General features: G+C 53.0%; 4 protein-coding genes across 4 annotated transcripts; 1 reads left to right on the top strand and 3 right to left on the bottom strand.

Moving 5' to 3' along the window:
* Positions 1-385: 385 nt before the first annotated feature.
* Positions 386-6055, bottom strand: SEPMUDRAFT_136257 (Dopey_N-domain-containing protein; the record flags this gene model as incomplete). Its single annotated transcript, XM_016902764.1, has 2 exons — positions 386-5899; positions 5956-6055. The coding sequence occupies 2 exons, from the start codon at positions 6053-6055 to the stop codon at positions 516-518; spliced, it is 5484 nt and encodes a 1827-aa protein (XP_016757039.1). The 3' UTR covers positions 386-515.
* Positions 6056-7139: 1084 nt separating this feature from the next.
* SEPMUDRAFT_52655 (DUF254-domain-containing protein) lies at positions 7140-8492 on the top strand (the record flags this gene model as incomplete). Its single annotated transcript, XM_016909237.1, has 1 exon — positions 7140-8492. A coding segment is annotated over one exon (1353 nt), but the record flags the coding sequence as incomplete, so codon positions are not given.
* Positions 8493-8929: 437 nt separating this feature from the next.
* Positions 8930-11479, bottom strand: SEPMUDRAFT_151814 (eukaryotic translation initiation factor subunit eIF2A). Its single transcript, XM_016907062.1, has 2 exons — positions 11235-11479; positions 8930-11118 (listed from the first exon to the last, which is right to left on the bottom strand). The coding sequence occupies exons 1-2, from the start codon at positions 11257-11259 to the stop codon at positions 9062-9064; spliced, it is 2082 nt and encodes a 693-aa protein (XP_016757037.1). The 5' UTR covers positions 11260-11479; the 3' UTR covers positions 8930-9061.
* Positions 11480-11897: 418 nt separating this feature from the next.
* Positions 11898-13968, bottom strand: SEPMUDRAFT_73211 (uncharacterized protein; the record flags this gene model as incomplete). Its single annotated transcript, XM_016910018.1, has 5 exons — positions 11898-12729; positions 12784-12812; positions 12890-13450; positions 13539-13624; positions 13791-13968. The coding sequence occupies 5 exons, from the start codon at positions 13966-13968 to the stop codon at positions 11898-11900; spliced, it is 1686 nt and encodes a 561-aa protein (XP_016757036.1).
* Between the last annotated feature and the right edge of the window lie 222 nt (positions 13969-14190).

Here is a 14190-nt window from a genome sequence, read left to right as displayed (position 1 = left end):
CCCGAGAGAGACTATATCGTCAAATAGTTGAAAAGACAAATCTTGCTGCAAGTCGACAGCCCATTTCATTCAAGATATATCTATCGAAATCTCTGGCTAGTATCATCAGTGTACGCACTGATCAATTAAATTGCACAGGACAAGCAATGATTTGGTACAATTTTTGTTTGACTAAACGTGAGAACCGAGCAGAAATTTGTATATTGCTTCACGCGTCTCGTCTCTGGAACCATGATGATGACGATGATGATGATGATTTCGTGAAATCCATGGACGTTTTTGCTATGAGCTTCACGATCTTGGCATGCAACAGTCGGCTGATGTACCTACCTGGAAGGCTGGAACTATGTAAGTGCTCCTCCATGCCCATCCCGGCCCATTTCTCGTCATTTTCCCTGTCATCTGCCCAGGGAGTCATCATTTTGAAGCCTCGGCAAGTGCCAGGAATTATTTGATATGTTGCTCAAAGTGAAATGAGACATGCATCTGTCGAGTGCACTTCAACTTCATTAAGCTTACTCTACCATAGTGCTCACATCGAGAAGGTCGTTCAGCACGTCCTGGCGCAAGGCCGCCACGTCGGGTGCGTCCATGCTATATACGCCCTCATATGCATGAATGCTCAACTGATTCAGAAACGGGCGCAGAACGGCTCGCGTAAAGTCCTCTCTCGCCATGGCCTTGACATCACCCTTGTCGACGCCCAAATCAGCACCAAGAAGTGGCACACGCTTGCCTGCCGACGTCGCAAGGCTACTCGTTGCCGTCATGCTATCTTCCATGCTAGACGAACCCAGTGCTTCAGCAATCTGGTCGGATAGGGCCGCCGAGCTCCACTCCAGAGGCTGGTAGACAGCATCTATCGTGTCCGTGATGTACAACCATTCGTGCAGCTGAAACTCGTCTGGAGACAACGTGATGAGCAAATCAAGCAGCTTGCAGGCTTGCAACAATGTAAGATTGTTGTAATCACGTGCCGTCGAATGACTCGGGAACAGCGACGTGAGCACCGCCTGAAGTTTGTCGTTGATAATCGGCCACAGCGGCGATAAATGCATCGCACTCACGGAGAGTGCCAGTACACGGCAAAGCATGAAGAGCTCAGCTTTGATCGTGGCCGATGGCGAAGATGCCGGGCTTGCCTCGAAAAGCTCCGAGAGCTTCTCCTCGATTGTTCTGAGGTGTGGCATATATGTATCTTCGGGCGAAGCCAAGAACAGCAGGCACATACGGCGAAGATTGAGCTGCGTTTTGCGATCTGCTTCGAGACGTGCAGCACTCGCACCGACACCAAACATGATCCCGGCACTAGAAGGCGGAGCCAGGCGGCTGAGGAGATCGGGCATGCGTTCTTTATCATCAAGTGACCACTGGTGTAGCGCAGGGAACCAGCCATCTGCCATGAGCTCGGGTGAACAAGCAAACAACCTGGGGTCATTGAAGGCATCCGTGACCTCCTTCTTCCAGGTTTTCATAGCAGGACCCTTGCGCGAAATCTCCACAACCAACTGCAACACATCTACAGACACGTTCTTGGGAAAAGTACGGGACCTGAAAATTGGCGCTATCAGGCTCTGCGATATGTTGTTGATCGCTGCCGCTATCTTCTCCGGAGTGTCGAGGATCAAGTCGATCTTGGCGGTGACGCGGTTCAACACAGGCAACAAAGCCATGGCCTGTTCCGTTTCTGCCTGCCTGTATCCATTGTCACCGTGTTGCATGTTATCGACAGCATACTCTGCAATACTCCCTGACGGCAGGGCTGTAAATGTGGCAGTAAGGAGGCGCTGAAAAATGTCGCCCAGATCTTTTCTCATTTTCCTCTGCTCGCCAAAGTTGGTGTTGCTGAGCTTCTCTGCAAGTAAAAGAATGATAGACAGGAGATGCGAGAGGACTTGTCGATGCGGCAGTGGGTTCGAGAGCACATCTCGAAGGAAAGAAATGCAGTTTGGCCACACTTCGTCCATGGCATCATCTTCAGTCGAGTCCAGATACGCCGAGAGGAAGGTAGCTACATTTCCTGAGCTCAAGTCGATGGTGAGGCTCGAATGACGTGACGTCGGGATTGAGGTTGGATTCGTCCGAGTACACAACGCATCAAGGATCGCCGGGATCACACGCTTGGGCTTCGAGACTTGCATTATCTGCAGAAGGCTCATCGTCGAAGCGGCTTCGTGGGCCGTTTGCGTATCACACCAGTGGAGCATGATGACCTCCAGACTTTCGAGCGGTTCTACGGCGAAGATTTGCTCCAGGATGTGGCGGCTTTTGTTGCGTACCTTGAAAGCATTATAGGCCGTCGTACTCGCGCTGCTCTGATCGTGAGCTGTGCTGTTTGTATCGCTTGCCCACAACCACATTTTGAGAGCAACGCGTATCGCATCATGGAGAACAAGTATGACTGTCAGACGACTATTTGCAGTTGCTGTTCTGCTTGGAGGACCTTCTGATTTGAATACGCCAGTAGCGACGTTAGTGAAGAAGTATGAACGAGACTCGACGTCTTTTGGTGCCGTATCTTCTGCTGTCTCGGAAAGAAGACATCGGTATGCGTGATCTAGAATCATCTCCAGGGCCCCTAGAAGATTGGAGATCACAGCTTCTGGCATGACTACAGTAGTAAGATCTTTTGTGCTCGAGATGGCGGCCAATTGATCGTGTGTTTGATCAAGCTGCTGACAAAAGGTTCCAACTAGTGGTAGCAGATTGGAGAAAATGGCGTCGGCAAAATTTGGTAGAATGTCGGCCAAAAAATCGAGCCAGAGATCAAGATGATATCTTGCTCGCGGACTTGAGAACCCGGTCCTAATACAGTCGAAGAGCTGCGGCGGATGATGCTTGACTACGGACTTGGCAGCGGCTCCATTCGTGGAGGCCCAAGGCCGCGGGGAAGGTGCGGGAGAAGGTCTCTTTTCCTTGGTCGAGGTTGACAATGGAGGAGGGTGCACGTCTGTTGGCACAGCAGTGATGTGCAGACGTAATTTCAGGCTTGTCTTGATCAATTTGAGTAAGCCACCCTGGAGAGTATGCATGTCGCCGTTGATGCAGATCATGAGTTTGTCAAGTAGACTTGCGTCCAGATCCAAAGGCTGAAGCTCAATCGCAGCAGGGCCCAGCAACATCGCATCGAGCATAGACAACAGCAGCCTGTTCACGGCGAGAGAGTCGTGCTGCTCGTTGCAGAGTAGTTCTATGCAGGTCACGGCAAGGAACGAGAGGGCGTTATGGTGTTCGTCCTCTGGCCGGGTCGATATGGATGTCTTGCTTAGGCATTGCCAGGTCCATTGGGTGCCATGGGTAAGAATTCCCTGGAAATGACGGAGAACATGTTCCAGATCTCTTACAAGGTCTGCTTGCTGACGCTTGTACTGCGCAGTGGAGATCCCAGGAGTCGAATCTTTTTGAACAAGAGAGCATCTCTTGAGTCTGGCAAAGAGCAGCTGGAGGATCTGATCTAGGGTAGTTAAATTGTGTAGCCAGCTTTTGATTACCTCGAACGCAGGCTCAGTAATGTCGTCTAAGGCGTCGAGCGCCAGCATCAGTGACGGTTCAAGGATTGTTTTGGCGTCTGCACTGTGTCTCATGCCAGCCAGGACTGACATAGAGCTTGCCCGTCGATTTGAAGTGGTTTCCTGGCCGGAAGGTGGCACAGAATGTATCCAAAGCACGGTAAAGCGCCTGAATGTCTCCGCTTGCCCAACGTCGGGTGCGGGTGCGCGTGTCAATTTGGTCAGCGATGATCTGAGCGCGTCTTCAGGCGCGATCAGCTCTTCAAGATGCCATAATGCCCGTACCGCTTCAACGTGGTACTTCGGATGCTCAGGCGACAAGTAGTTCCACAGTTGTGCAGCAAGGCCAGCCACGAGCTCCTGGAGCACTGCGCTGTCAAGGCAACTTTGCGGCTTGGCTGGATGCAAAGATGCTATAAGCGACACCGTCGCACTAATCATTGGGAATGACAGATCTTGTGCGGTCCAAGCACGTTGTTCGGTCACATTCTGCAGTTTCTCGCACAGATCGGAATATCTAAGCACGTCAATGTTACTCGCTTTGTCGAGCAGAGTTTGGAGCAATGCTACACTCGGCACGTATATTTGAGAATCGGCCACTACGAGTGCGCTACCAACGACCGATGCCACCCTAGAGCCTGTCAGGGATATAATGTGGTTGACAGAGAATGGTGGGTGCTTGTGGTCAGCCGCTCCGGCCTGCTGGTAAAATCCAAGGACTGTATGCCGTATATGCTCATCGGCTACGTCGCCAGCATCTGGTGTGTCGGAGCGACCGACGGTTCCTTGCCTGGACGGTTGCAGTGTTCGCACAGGTATCAGATCGAGCAGCCGGGACATGAGTGTCATGATTCGTAACTGTACTCCAGGACTTTGCGCGCTCGAGACCATGTTGCTGGCCAGGTAAACAAGCATTGTCGGGATATGGGTCACGACCATCTCCTCATCCCTGACGTTGAAAGTGTCGACCACCCACGTCACAAGTTCTAGATTGAGCTCAGCACTGCAGCCACGATCAAGAGCGTCCTGCAAGATATCGATAAACGTGCTGAAAATGAGGCTTGCTTCTACAGTATCGAAGAAGGTGCTTGCACTTTTCACGACATCTGCGACCTGAGAAGCAGATGCCGTCAAGCCATAAGCATGCAAAGCTCGCATGGCAGGAGGAAAGATTCGTGTTACCAAATGGCCGCCAATTTCCCAGCGGTCCATAAGTGAGGAACAGACGCGATACGCGCGTGCTCGCGTTGCAACATCTTGATTCGGTGTTTGCAGCATTGCCAACAAGCAACGTTCAAGGCTTTTTCGGCCATATTTGAGGAAGTAATCTTGCTGAGTCGTGGTAGTCGCGTCGTTAGATAAGTTGCGTTCAAGATTCAGCGACGAAAGCTGGCTGTTGTCTGCAATGTCCTTGGGCTCGGGACCAAGGAACCAGCTCCACAGCCGTCTATTCAGCGACATATCCTTTCGCAAACTGACTTGTGAGACGGCAGTGACTAATCGATCGAGGTTCTCGTTCCCAGCACGTTCTTGTAGGACAAGCGAGTTGAGAGGAAGGTTCGTCACGAGCAGATCCAGAAAGCCTCTTTGCACCAACAATTGCGAGTCGGACAAGCCGCATACGAAACAGCGTACGAGCAAGCCAGGTTCTGGAGACACAATACATTCCACTTCTCTGGACATGGATGCGGGCTTGCTACCGCTTCCGACTATGCTTACGGAACCAGGAAAGGTGGGCAACGCCCTGAGCAGGTAGTTCAGGGCGCCCTGCCGTCGCGCAGGACTGGTAATGACGCCCAGAAACAGACACTGCCAGAAGTACCCGCCAGAGTCGTCGCTCGAGAAAGCGTCTTCATGGTGTGATGCAAATGACTGTTCCAGCGCGCTTAGAACGCCAAAAGCTCGTTCAAAGTCTTCACCTTGACCTTCCTCCAGTGCTGGAAGCAATCCCAATATGAGCGACTTCAATGCAGGTCGCAGCTCGTCGGGAGGCAATACCACCACGTGCTGCTCGAAAATGTCGTACAACCCAGGTCGCACTGATAATGAAGCGAACGAAAGTACGGACGCCAGCCCAGGCAGCAGCTCGTGGAGGTGAGCAGAAATGAAATCGCCTCCAAAGGTTGAGAAGATGTAGTTGTACACTTCCAAGGCTTTTTGGTGCACGCCTGAAGGTAAGGCCGGATTGAGACACTGCGCAAGCCGGGCGGCGACTGCGGTACTGTGAGGCAGAAGGCCGACATCTTTTGGATGAGTCTGGATTGCCTTTAGCAGTCGTGCCAGAAAAGCAATGTAGTCAGCCCACTCCTCTGGCGAGATCTCCCAAGTCGCAAGTGCCCGTTCCACGTTGGCGCCATATCTGCGTAGACTCTTATCGGCCCTGAAGAGATCTGTCTGTACCGTCAGCTCTGACCTGGCGAATATCACACCCAGAGCACGTACATACCGCCCTCCACCGCTCGACGCGTGTTTCGCGGGACTGGAGAGGCGCGCCCGGAGCTCGATGGTGAGATCGAACGGCCGCCACTCGGAATGTCGAGGCTCATCGTCGGTTGCTATGAGACGATGCTAACATCTGTCATCTGTCATCTGACGGCGTGGTCATGGGCGGAGGAGGGGAAGTGAAGTTGCGTTAGGAGGGAGGCACCCACGCGCCGTTTGTCCGTTTATTTCAAGCCACGAAGTCGAAATCGCCGAAGTGGAGATTTCGAGAATGTTGCCAATGCCAGGACGGGAGGGTCGAGGGGAGGGAAGCTGGAAGTGGAAGTGGAAGTGGAAGGATGGGGATTCCGGCCCAGCCCAGCGCCACAGTGGCTGAGGTGGCTAAGTCTACTCTGAGCCATGGGCAATAGCGAGCGAGTGAGGCAAGGCAAGTACATTGTCAAGAGGTAGGCACGCCAGCACTTCTCCAGGCTACCTTACGACAGTCTCCATACCTTAGGTACACATACATGTAGTATCCCGCACCGGAGAGAAGCCCACTGCAGTAAATGATGAAGCATGCCTGAGGATGATGATACCGTCGCCCCGGAGAGATCCTCCTCCTCCTCCTCACCCTCACCCTCACCCTCACTCTCCGCCCCCTCCGCCCCCTCCGCCCTCCAGGATCATGACTCGGAAGCCAGCGACAACAAGGATGCCAGCCCGCGTGATGTTGAACCAGATCTGGCGATATCGCAGGAATTGACGCCCCCGCCACCGCTGCCACCACGTCCATCCGTCTCCCATCTCGGCTCGGGCTCGCTTCGATTGTCCAGGCAGTCATCGCGACCGCAGTTACTGTCCGCGCCCACCACGGCCTTGTCTTCCACGAATGTGCATACGCAGACACGAACTGGCGGCAGTAGTAGCAGCGTGCAGTCGTCTCCCGCCAGCAAAGCCATCTCGCGTAAGCAGAGCCTCGCCCATTTTGGTCGATTCGTGAGCAACAACAGTCACAGTGATGGAGATGACTCAGCCAGTATCAAAAGTCACATTCCGTCTCTGGACGCCCGCCTCGACGAGGAGAGCATTCTTGGCGATTTCGTCGCCGATGAGAGCGGTCCTGCGGGGAAAGCCATCAGTACTCAGGTCGAGCTGGACAACCCCTTTCAGCTGCTCAACCCAGAGGTCGCGCTTCTGGAGGAGCAGATTCGACACGAGTTCGATGATGTGCAGCTCACTGCCGTCGATGGCGCCACTGAGGAAGATGTGCTGTCGAATTGGAAGTCGAAATTGAAGCATTTTTTCATCCTCTCTGCCTCCGGAAAGCCTATCTACAGCCGCCATGGCAATGACCAGATGATCAGCCACTATGTGGGCGTGGCACAAACCCTGATATCGTTCTACCAAGGCCAGCAAGATTCGCTCAAGTCCTTCACTGCCGGTGACACACGATTTGTGATGCTTGCCAAGGGACCGCTGAATCTGGTCGCCATCAGTCGTCTCGCGGAGAGCGAAGCGCAACTCCGCACACAACTGGAATCGCTCTATATGCAAATCCTTTCTACGCTCACGCTACCGAGCATGGAGCGCATGTTTTCCAATCGCCCCTCTACAGATCTTCGCCGACCATTACAAGGTACTGACGTTTTGCTGGATGGTCTCGCAGATGGCTTTACGCGGGGCTCACCCTCGACGCTCCTGTCCGCACTCGAGTGTCTCCGACTGCGCAAGACGCATCGGAGAGCTATCAACGACATCTTGCTCAAGGCTCGCTCACCCAATCTCCTCTACGGTCTCATCGTAGCCGCAGGTCGCCTCGTCAGTGTGGTACGACCGAAGAAACACTCTCTGCACCCAGGCGACCTTCACCTCATCTTCAACATGCTCTTTGAGGCAGGCAGTGTCAAAGCGAATGGTGGCGAAAACTGGATACCGTTATGTTTGCCCGGTTTTAATAATACTGGATTTCTATACATGTATGTCAGCTTTTTCACTGCTTCCGAAAACAGAGCTGAAGCCGTCGAGGAAAGGTCGGCAGGCTCGGAAAATGATGATGAACTGGCGATTGTGCTCATCAGCGCCAACAAAGAAGCATTTTTTGAGTTACGAAAGATGCGAGACGACCTGGTCGCGCAGCTCGAAAGCAGTGGAAGCATGAGCAACATCAAGACAGCCACTCGCAAAGGTCATGCAACATGCTCGGAAATCGTACCGGGAACATCCCTTCGCCATTTTCTGTACAAAAGTCGAGGCAATGTGCAGTTTGTCATGCCCTCGTTTCAACCACATTTCAGTGGCGTCATGGGTCGACGAAGGCTATTGACATTGTATGCACATCTGCAGGAGTCCATTCACTCTCGTACCGCACGGCTGAAAGTCCAGCATAGCATTGCTGCGGACTCGACGTCACTGGCGTGGGAGACGCCTTTATTTGAGCTGTACTGTGTTGCGGGGCCGCAGACGTCGAGAGCAGCGTTGGTGCAAGGAGCGAACAGGGTTGTACAGTGGATACGAAGAGAAGAGGAAAGGGTTTTCATCATCGGTGGCGCAGTGTTTTAGGATGGCGCTGATGCTACCAGGGAAACACCAACTCCTGCAGGGAAAAGTCCCCTCAGAGGACTGTTTGGAAGAAAGCAGAGACAGTAAGGTAACCTGTAAGAAAAGAGTTTTACAGTCTTAATTCACACAGAGGACATATGAAAGGCAAAGATTGTGTGGTGATAAATAGAAGTATCGTGGGAGCATCAGAAATGTTACAAAGAGGGAGGGTGGTTCGCCAAGTCCAGTCTCTTCTTTCGACATGGAGGTCGGAATCTACCTCCTTACCTACATACCTTACATGTATATCGTCGGGCAACGATCAGGTGTCCCCATATGCACCTGTCCACCGGACTGACGCTTTCGCTGCACGGTACATAACGGTACATGCCTCCATCTTCATTAAAGCGAGGACACTGCCACGAGTGTGATATGAGAGGGGATGCCCCCCTTTTTTGGTCTGAAACTGGTTTATACAGGCATTTTCTGCCCAGCTTTTGTCTTCCGCGATCGACTGCGATCTTGCGGGTTGCGTTGCTGCTACGTGGACATACATAGTGTCACCCACCTCCAGTGAGAGGAGAGCACGTCTAATCACCATGATACCCAACCGCAGCGAGTTCCTTTCTCACCTGCTCTTCTGTGCCGATCTTGAGCACCTGAGTACCCTCGAGCTTCTCACCACCCGCCTGCCTCATCTTCAGGTCGTCAATAGCGCGCAGCTTCTTCAGCAGGGAGCGAATCTTCTTCTCGTTGGGACCGCCGATGCCAGGCGACGTCACTTCCACCTCCGGAGGCTTGACGGTCTGAGTGGGAGTGCCATTCGTTTGCTTGGGAGGTGTGGTATCCATGGACATGGGCGCTGCCGGAACGCGTCCAGGTGCGGCACCGTCGCGTCGACGAGACTGCGGCCGGGAGCCCTTAGCATTCCCGGCGTTCGAACGACTACGCGCGCGCTGCTCGCCCTCGACCGAGTTGCCATTAACATCGCCGTTTTGAGCAGGAGCGAGTCCGTTAGCCTTCGCTTCAGCGTCCTTGGCCTTCTTAGCCTCACGCTTCTTCTTGTTCTTGAGCGCTGCCTTGCTCAAGTTCTCGTCGCCATCTTGCGCCAAAGCCACTCCTCCACCAGGGGCAGCGCCAGGCGGCAACTGCTTCGGATCCACGGGCTCAGCGCCAGGCACATTGCGCACACGAGGCGCACGAGGGCCAAACGCAGCTGGCTGCTCTTTTCCTGACATCATCTCCCTGACAAAAGCAGCACCTCCTTCATCCTCACGCTTGAAAGACAGTGGTGTCGCTGTTCCACGGGCCCCGGGAGGCCGATACGCACCAGCCGGCTTCGAAGGAGTCTTCATCTTACCAAGAAACTCGAGTGCCGAGGCGTGAGGCGGACCGGCTTGGAGAGGATTCTCTAGCGGGAGAGTCGCCGGCCGCCAGATAACGTGATACAGCTCGTGGTGCTCCTCGTTGTACATGAGTCCACCAGTCACATGCCAGATACGGATGCCGTTGTCCACACGGAGGCGAGGGCTCGTGGTAGCAGTAAGGATGTGTTTGCCATCAGGACTCCACTCGCAGACTGAAGTATTACTACCTTCGATAGTGCAAACCTTCTCGTAATTCTTCTCCAAATCATAGATGTCCATCTGACCTGCCAGATTTCCAAAGCCGGCTACGAGAACAAATCGACCGTGCGGAGAGAAGATGATGGTGTTTCTCGGTCCAAGGTTGAAGCTATGCTGTGCAATGGCACGCTGGTTGAAGATGGTCGTCTTCGCAGGCATGTAGCCGTACACAACACCGAATTCTTTCGAGTTGGGCGACCAAGTCACATCGTGGATAGGGCCTTCTTTGTCCAGGGTAATGCGCGAGTCGAACCCTCCATTGGCGCTGAGAATGTACATGTTGGTCTCTCCATAATAGCTCTTATTGCTCTTGTCCACCTCGGTCTGGGCGAGCACAATCAAGCTGGAGCCTTCTTGGTTCCACTTGAGCTGAACCTTGTCGCCCTTGAAAAAAGTTTTCTGGGAGACAGGGGATCCAAATTCTGGCACCTTGAATACCTTCACAGCAGCGGGCTGGCCTTTGCGCTCCGGGATGAAAACAGCAACTGAATGTGTCTTGCCCTGGGTGAGCGCAAAGTCGCTAACGCCCTCGATGCGAAGCTTCTGCCAGACGGTACCCAGGTCCTTGCTTTCGTAGAATTGCACCTCGTTGGTGACGCATCGCGCGCAAAACTGCTCATCGGGGCTGTATTGCAGGTTCCAGCCCGTTTGACTCTTCTGCACAAATTTTCCAACGACTGCGCGCTCGCCGTCCTCGCCTGCATTGTCATCGATTGTGCGCCAAACCTTGAGATTCTTGGTCGCGTTACCCTCCTCATCCTTCGATGGTCGTTGCCAAGTGATGATGAAAGTACCCAGGGGCGAAAAACCGAGCTCGTACACGTTTTCGGCAGGAAGCGTCGTGACTACGTGGCCCACGGACGAGTCGATGACTGTTACAGACTCTGGTGAAGCCCATGCGAAGAAGCGTCCATCCGGAGAGTAGACACAACAGCGTAGGTTGCCTTCGGGGCGCTCGAAGCCAGGCAGGTTCTCGTAGACGGGCGTGGCGTCGAACACGCCCACCGTTTTGGACGTACGGACTGTTATAGGCACATATCAGCATCTCTCCAAGGATGTCCATTGGTGGTATCCGGGCGCGCCTCAGAGCGCACCAGCTTTTGCAGAGGTATTTATGGTAAGACTGAACACCACTCACAGGCAAGCTGAGTCGGCGCAGCCATTTTAATTTCGTGATCGGCGGAGGGATGTCAGGCGAAGTTGTTGCAGTGCTCGTGGGCGGTGGCTATGGCAGGTTTGGCAGGCTCTTTGTCGTGCTTTTTGGAGGTCTGATTGGCAGCAGGGCTGGTCGGCTTTTGGCTGAGAGAGATAGTGAAATCCACTCAGATAATATCAGGGAAGATAGTGCGGGTTGGCAGCAGATCCAGGCAGCTGATAGCAACAACAGCAGAAGGAGGGCGGAGGGGGCGAGGCGGTGGCCTTTGTGGGAGAAAGGTGGAAATAGGAAGCGGAAGAAGAAGCGGAAAGAAGACCATGTTGTTAGAAGACCTGTTTGCTTGGCGCGTCGGCTGCTTCGGGAGATCTTCCGTGCATTGCGCGAACCTAATTCAATATATGTGTTTCCTACTTACGTTCCTACATAAATGTAGGAGATACCATACATGCATGATCACGCTGCTTGTAGGTACATCAATGTACTGGACTTCTTATAACCGCCAAGCCAACAATATGCCGTTGAATATTCGTTAATGGTATGCGCACTTGATAGCTTCAACAACCTCGAGAGGAGATGGACGAACATGAACTTCTTCCTCCATGAACAGAAATCGCCATCACAACTCGTACCCGCTCTTACATTCCATCAGATCAGACCTCGCACAAAGCGCTTCGGCCAAGACGCGATCCCTGCATTGGCACTCTGAGCCTTTGCTGCAATCTCTCTCAGCTCCTCAATATCCATACGCATCCCACTGGTCACATCCATATCTTGTGCACTGATATACCACTTCGAGCCTCGATGCTTGTAGAATCTCCAGCCAAGATAGAGTGCGAAGATGAAGGGTGCCGCGAGATACGTCTCGAAGAAGTCCATCGCGTTCGGCGAACCTCCAATGGGGAAGAGTGCAGTGTAGAAGGTCGCTACCATGCACAAGACATTCATGAAGATTCCCACATATGATCCCCAAACGCCAAAACAAGCTTGGAAGGGCAATTGGTCGATAGTGTGGCCTTGAGCGAGCCAGCCGGCTCGGAAACGGACGTGAGATAGGCAAATGGTGCCCCAGATGAAAAAGTTTGCCAAGCCTCCGAGTGCGAGAAGCCAGTTGAAGAATTGTGATCCGCCATCAGTCGCTTCGTTGGCGAAGGCTAGGAAACCAAACGCGATTTGGATGATGATAGACCAGATCGGTCGGCCGTGCTTATCGATGTATACGAGGAATTTGGGTGCCATGCCCTGTGCTGCCAGAGCTTGCAGGGTTCGTGTGCTGCCAAATGTGGCGCTATTTGCGACCGACAGAACCGACAGGCAGATGACCACGTTGAAGACGGAAGGAAGACCTTTGATCCCTGCGAGGACCATGGCGTAGACGAAGGGCGAGGCTTTGGTGTTCGCGCCGTGGGAGTTGAGGAGGACGTCGGAGTCAGAGGGGACGATCAGGCCCAGAACGAAGAGGTTGACGACGTAAAAGAAGCTGCTTGGAGTTAGTGCTCTGGTCGTCCTTGCGAGACTGCTCACTGGTACTTACGCGATACGCCAGAAGACTTGTCGAGTTGCCTAGACGAACCGGCTCAGTACGACTTCCAATCGCGCCCAACTTTGCCAAGACATATTTGCCAAGACATATCACTTACCTGGGGGATCGACTTCAAAGGATTCTTAGCCTCAGCGGCAGCGAGCCCACTGAGCTCAGTGCCTCCGAAAGCGAAGGAGGCTGTGACGAACACAGAGCAGAACCCTTTAAATCCGTGCCTGAACGCACCCGGATCCTGCCAATACTTCCCGCCAATATATCCTCTGTTGTCAGTCGGTACGCCACCACAATTGATGATAATACCCAGGATAATGAATCCCGTACACGCCAGAATCTTCACCATACTCAGCACAAACTCGACCTCACCATAGCCTCTCACGCCGAAGAATTGCACCGCGGTCAATACCACGAGGAAGACGGCAATCCAGACTCCAATATTGATATCAGCAGCGCTGGGCCAGAACGCAATCGTGAGACTGGCTGCCGTGATTTCGAATGGTAGAATAGCCAACCAGCCAATAGCATAGTCCCAACCAATCGCAAAGCCCCAAGATGGGTCCACGAAGCGACAAGCGTAGGTGAAGAAGGCTCCATTGACGGGAAACAGGACTCCGAGTTCGGCAAGGGCTTGCATGGTGAGGAAGAGTTGAACACCGATGATCTGGGGAAAAAGTGTTTTAGATGTATGCTCAACGTGCAGCTGAGGGACTTTCTTGATAATGAGAATGATGGTGTTACAATGTACTTACCATGAATCCCATGACCAACGCCGCAGGCCCACCCTTTTGCAAAGCAGAACCTGATCCGACGAAGAGACCAGCTCCAATGGCACCACCTGGAAAGAAAAGAAAAGGAGGTGTAAGTAGATAGAGCCAGCAGCAAGATATCTCTCTCCCTCCCTCTCTCTCCTCTTACACATCCTCGCACCAAGCCACCCACGCCCCGCAGAAGAACAGAGGGGCAAAAAAAATTAAGAGACAAGCACGAGAGAACAAACATACCGATCGCAATCATCTGCATATGGCGACTCTCCAGTTTTCGATGAAGAGGGTTATTCACTTCACCCGCCTCAACGCTAGCATCGCCTTCGGAACCGGATCGATTGACGATTTGGACATCCTTCTCTTGCACATTGTGGTAGACTTCTTTGTCGCTGGACGATGCAGTTGTTGTCGCCATGTTGTCGTTTGGTCGGGGTGCGGTGTTTGTTCACATACACACACACACACACACACATACACATCCACCCACAGACAGACAGGTAAGTGATGATGATATATATGTATGTAAAGTGGTGATGAGAACAAAGAAAAAGACAAAAGACACAAGAGAAAGCAACAGCTAGGTAGGTAGGGTAGATAGGCAAGATGTAGTTTTCGCAATTTGGCAAAACTCTCTCTC

This window comes from Sphaerulina musiva (assembly GCF_000320565.1).
Source record: "Sphaerulina musiva SO2202 unplaced genomic scaffold SEPMUscaffold_11, whole genome shotgun sequence".
In the NCBI taxonomy this organism is placed as follows: domain Eukaryota; kingdom Fungi; phylum Ascomycota; class Dothideomycetes; order Mycosphaerellales; family Mycosphaerellaceae; genus Sphaerulina; species Sphaerulina musiva.
Note: the sequence above shows the minus strand (reverse complement) of the source record. Positions and strands in the feature narration are given on the sequence as shown.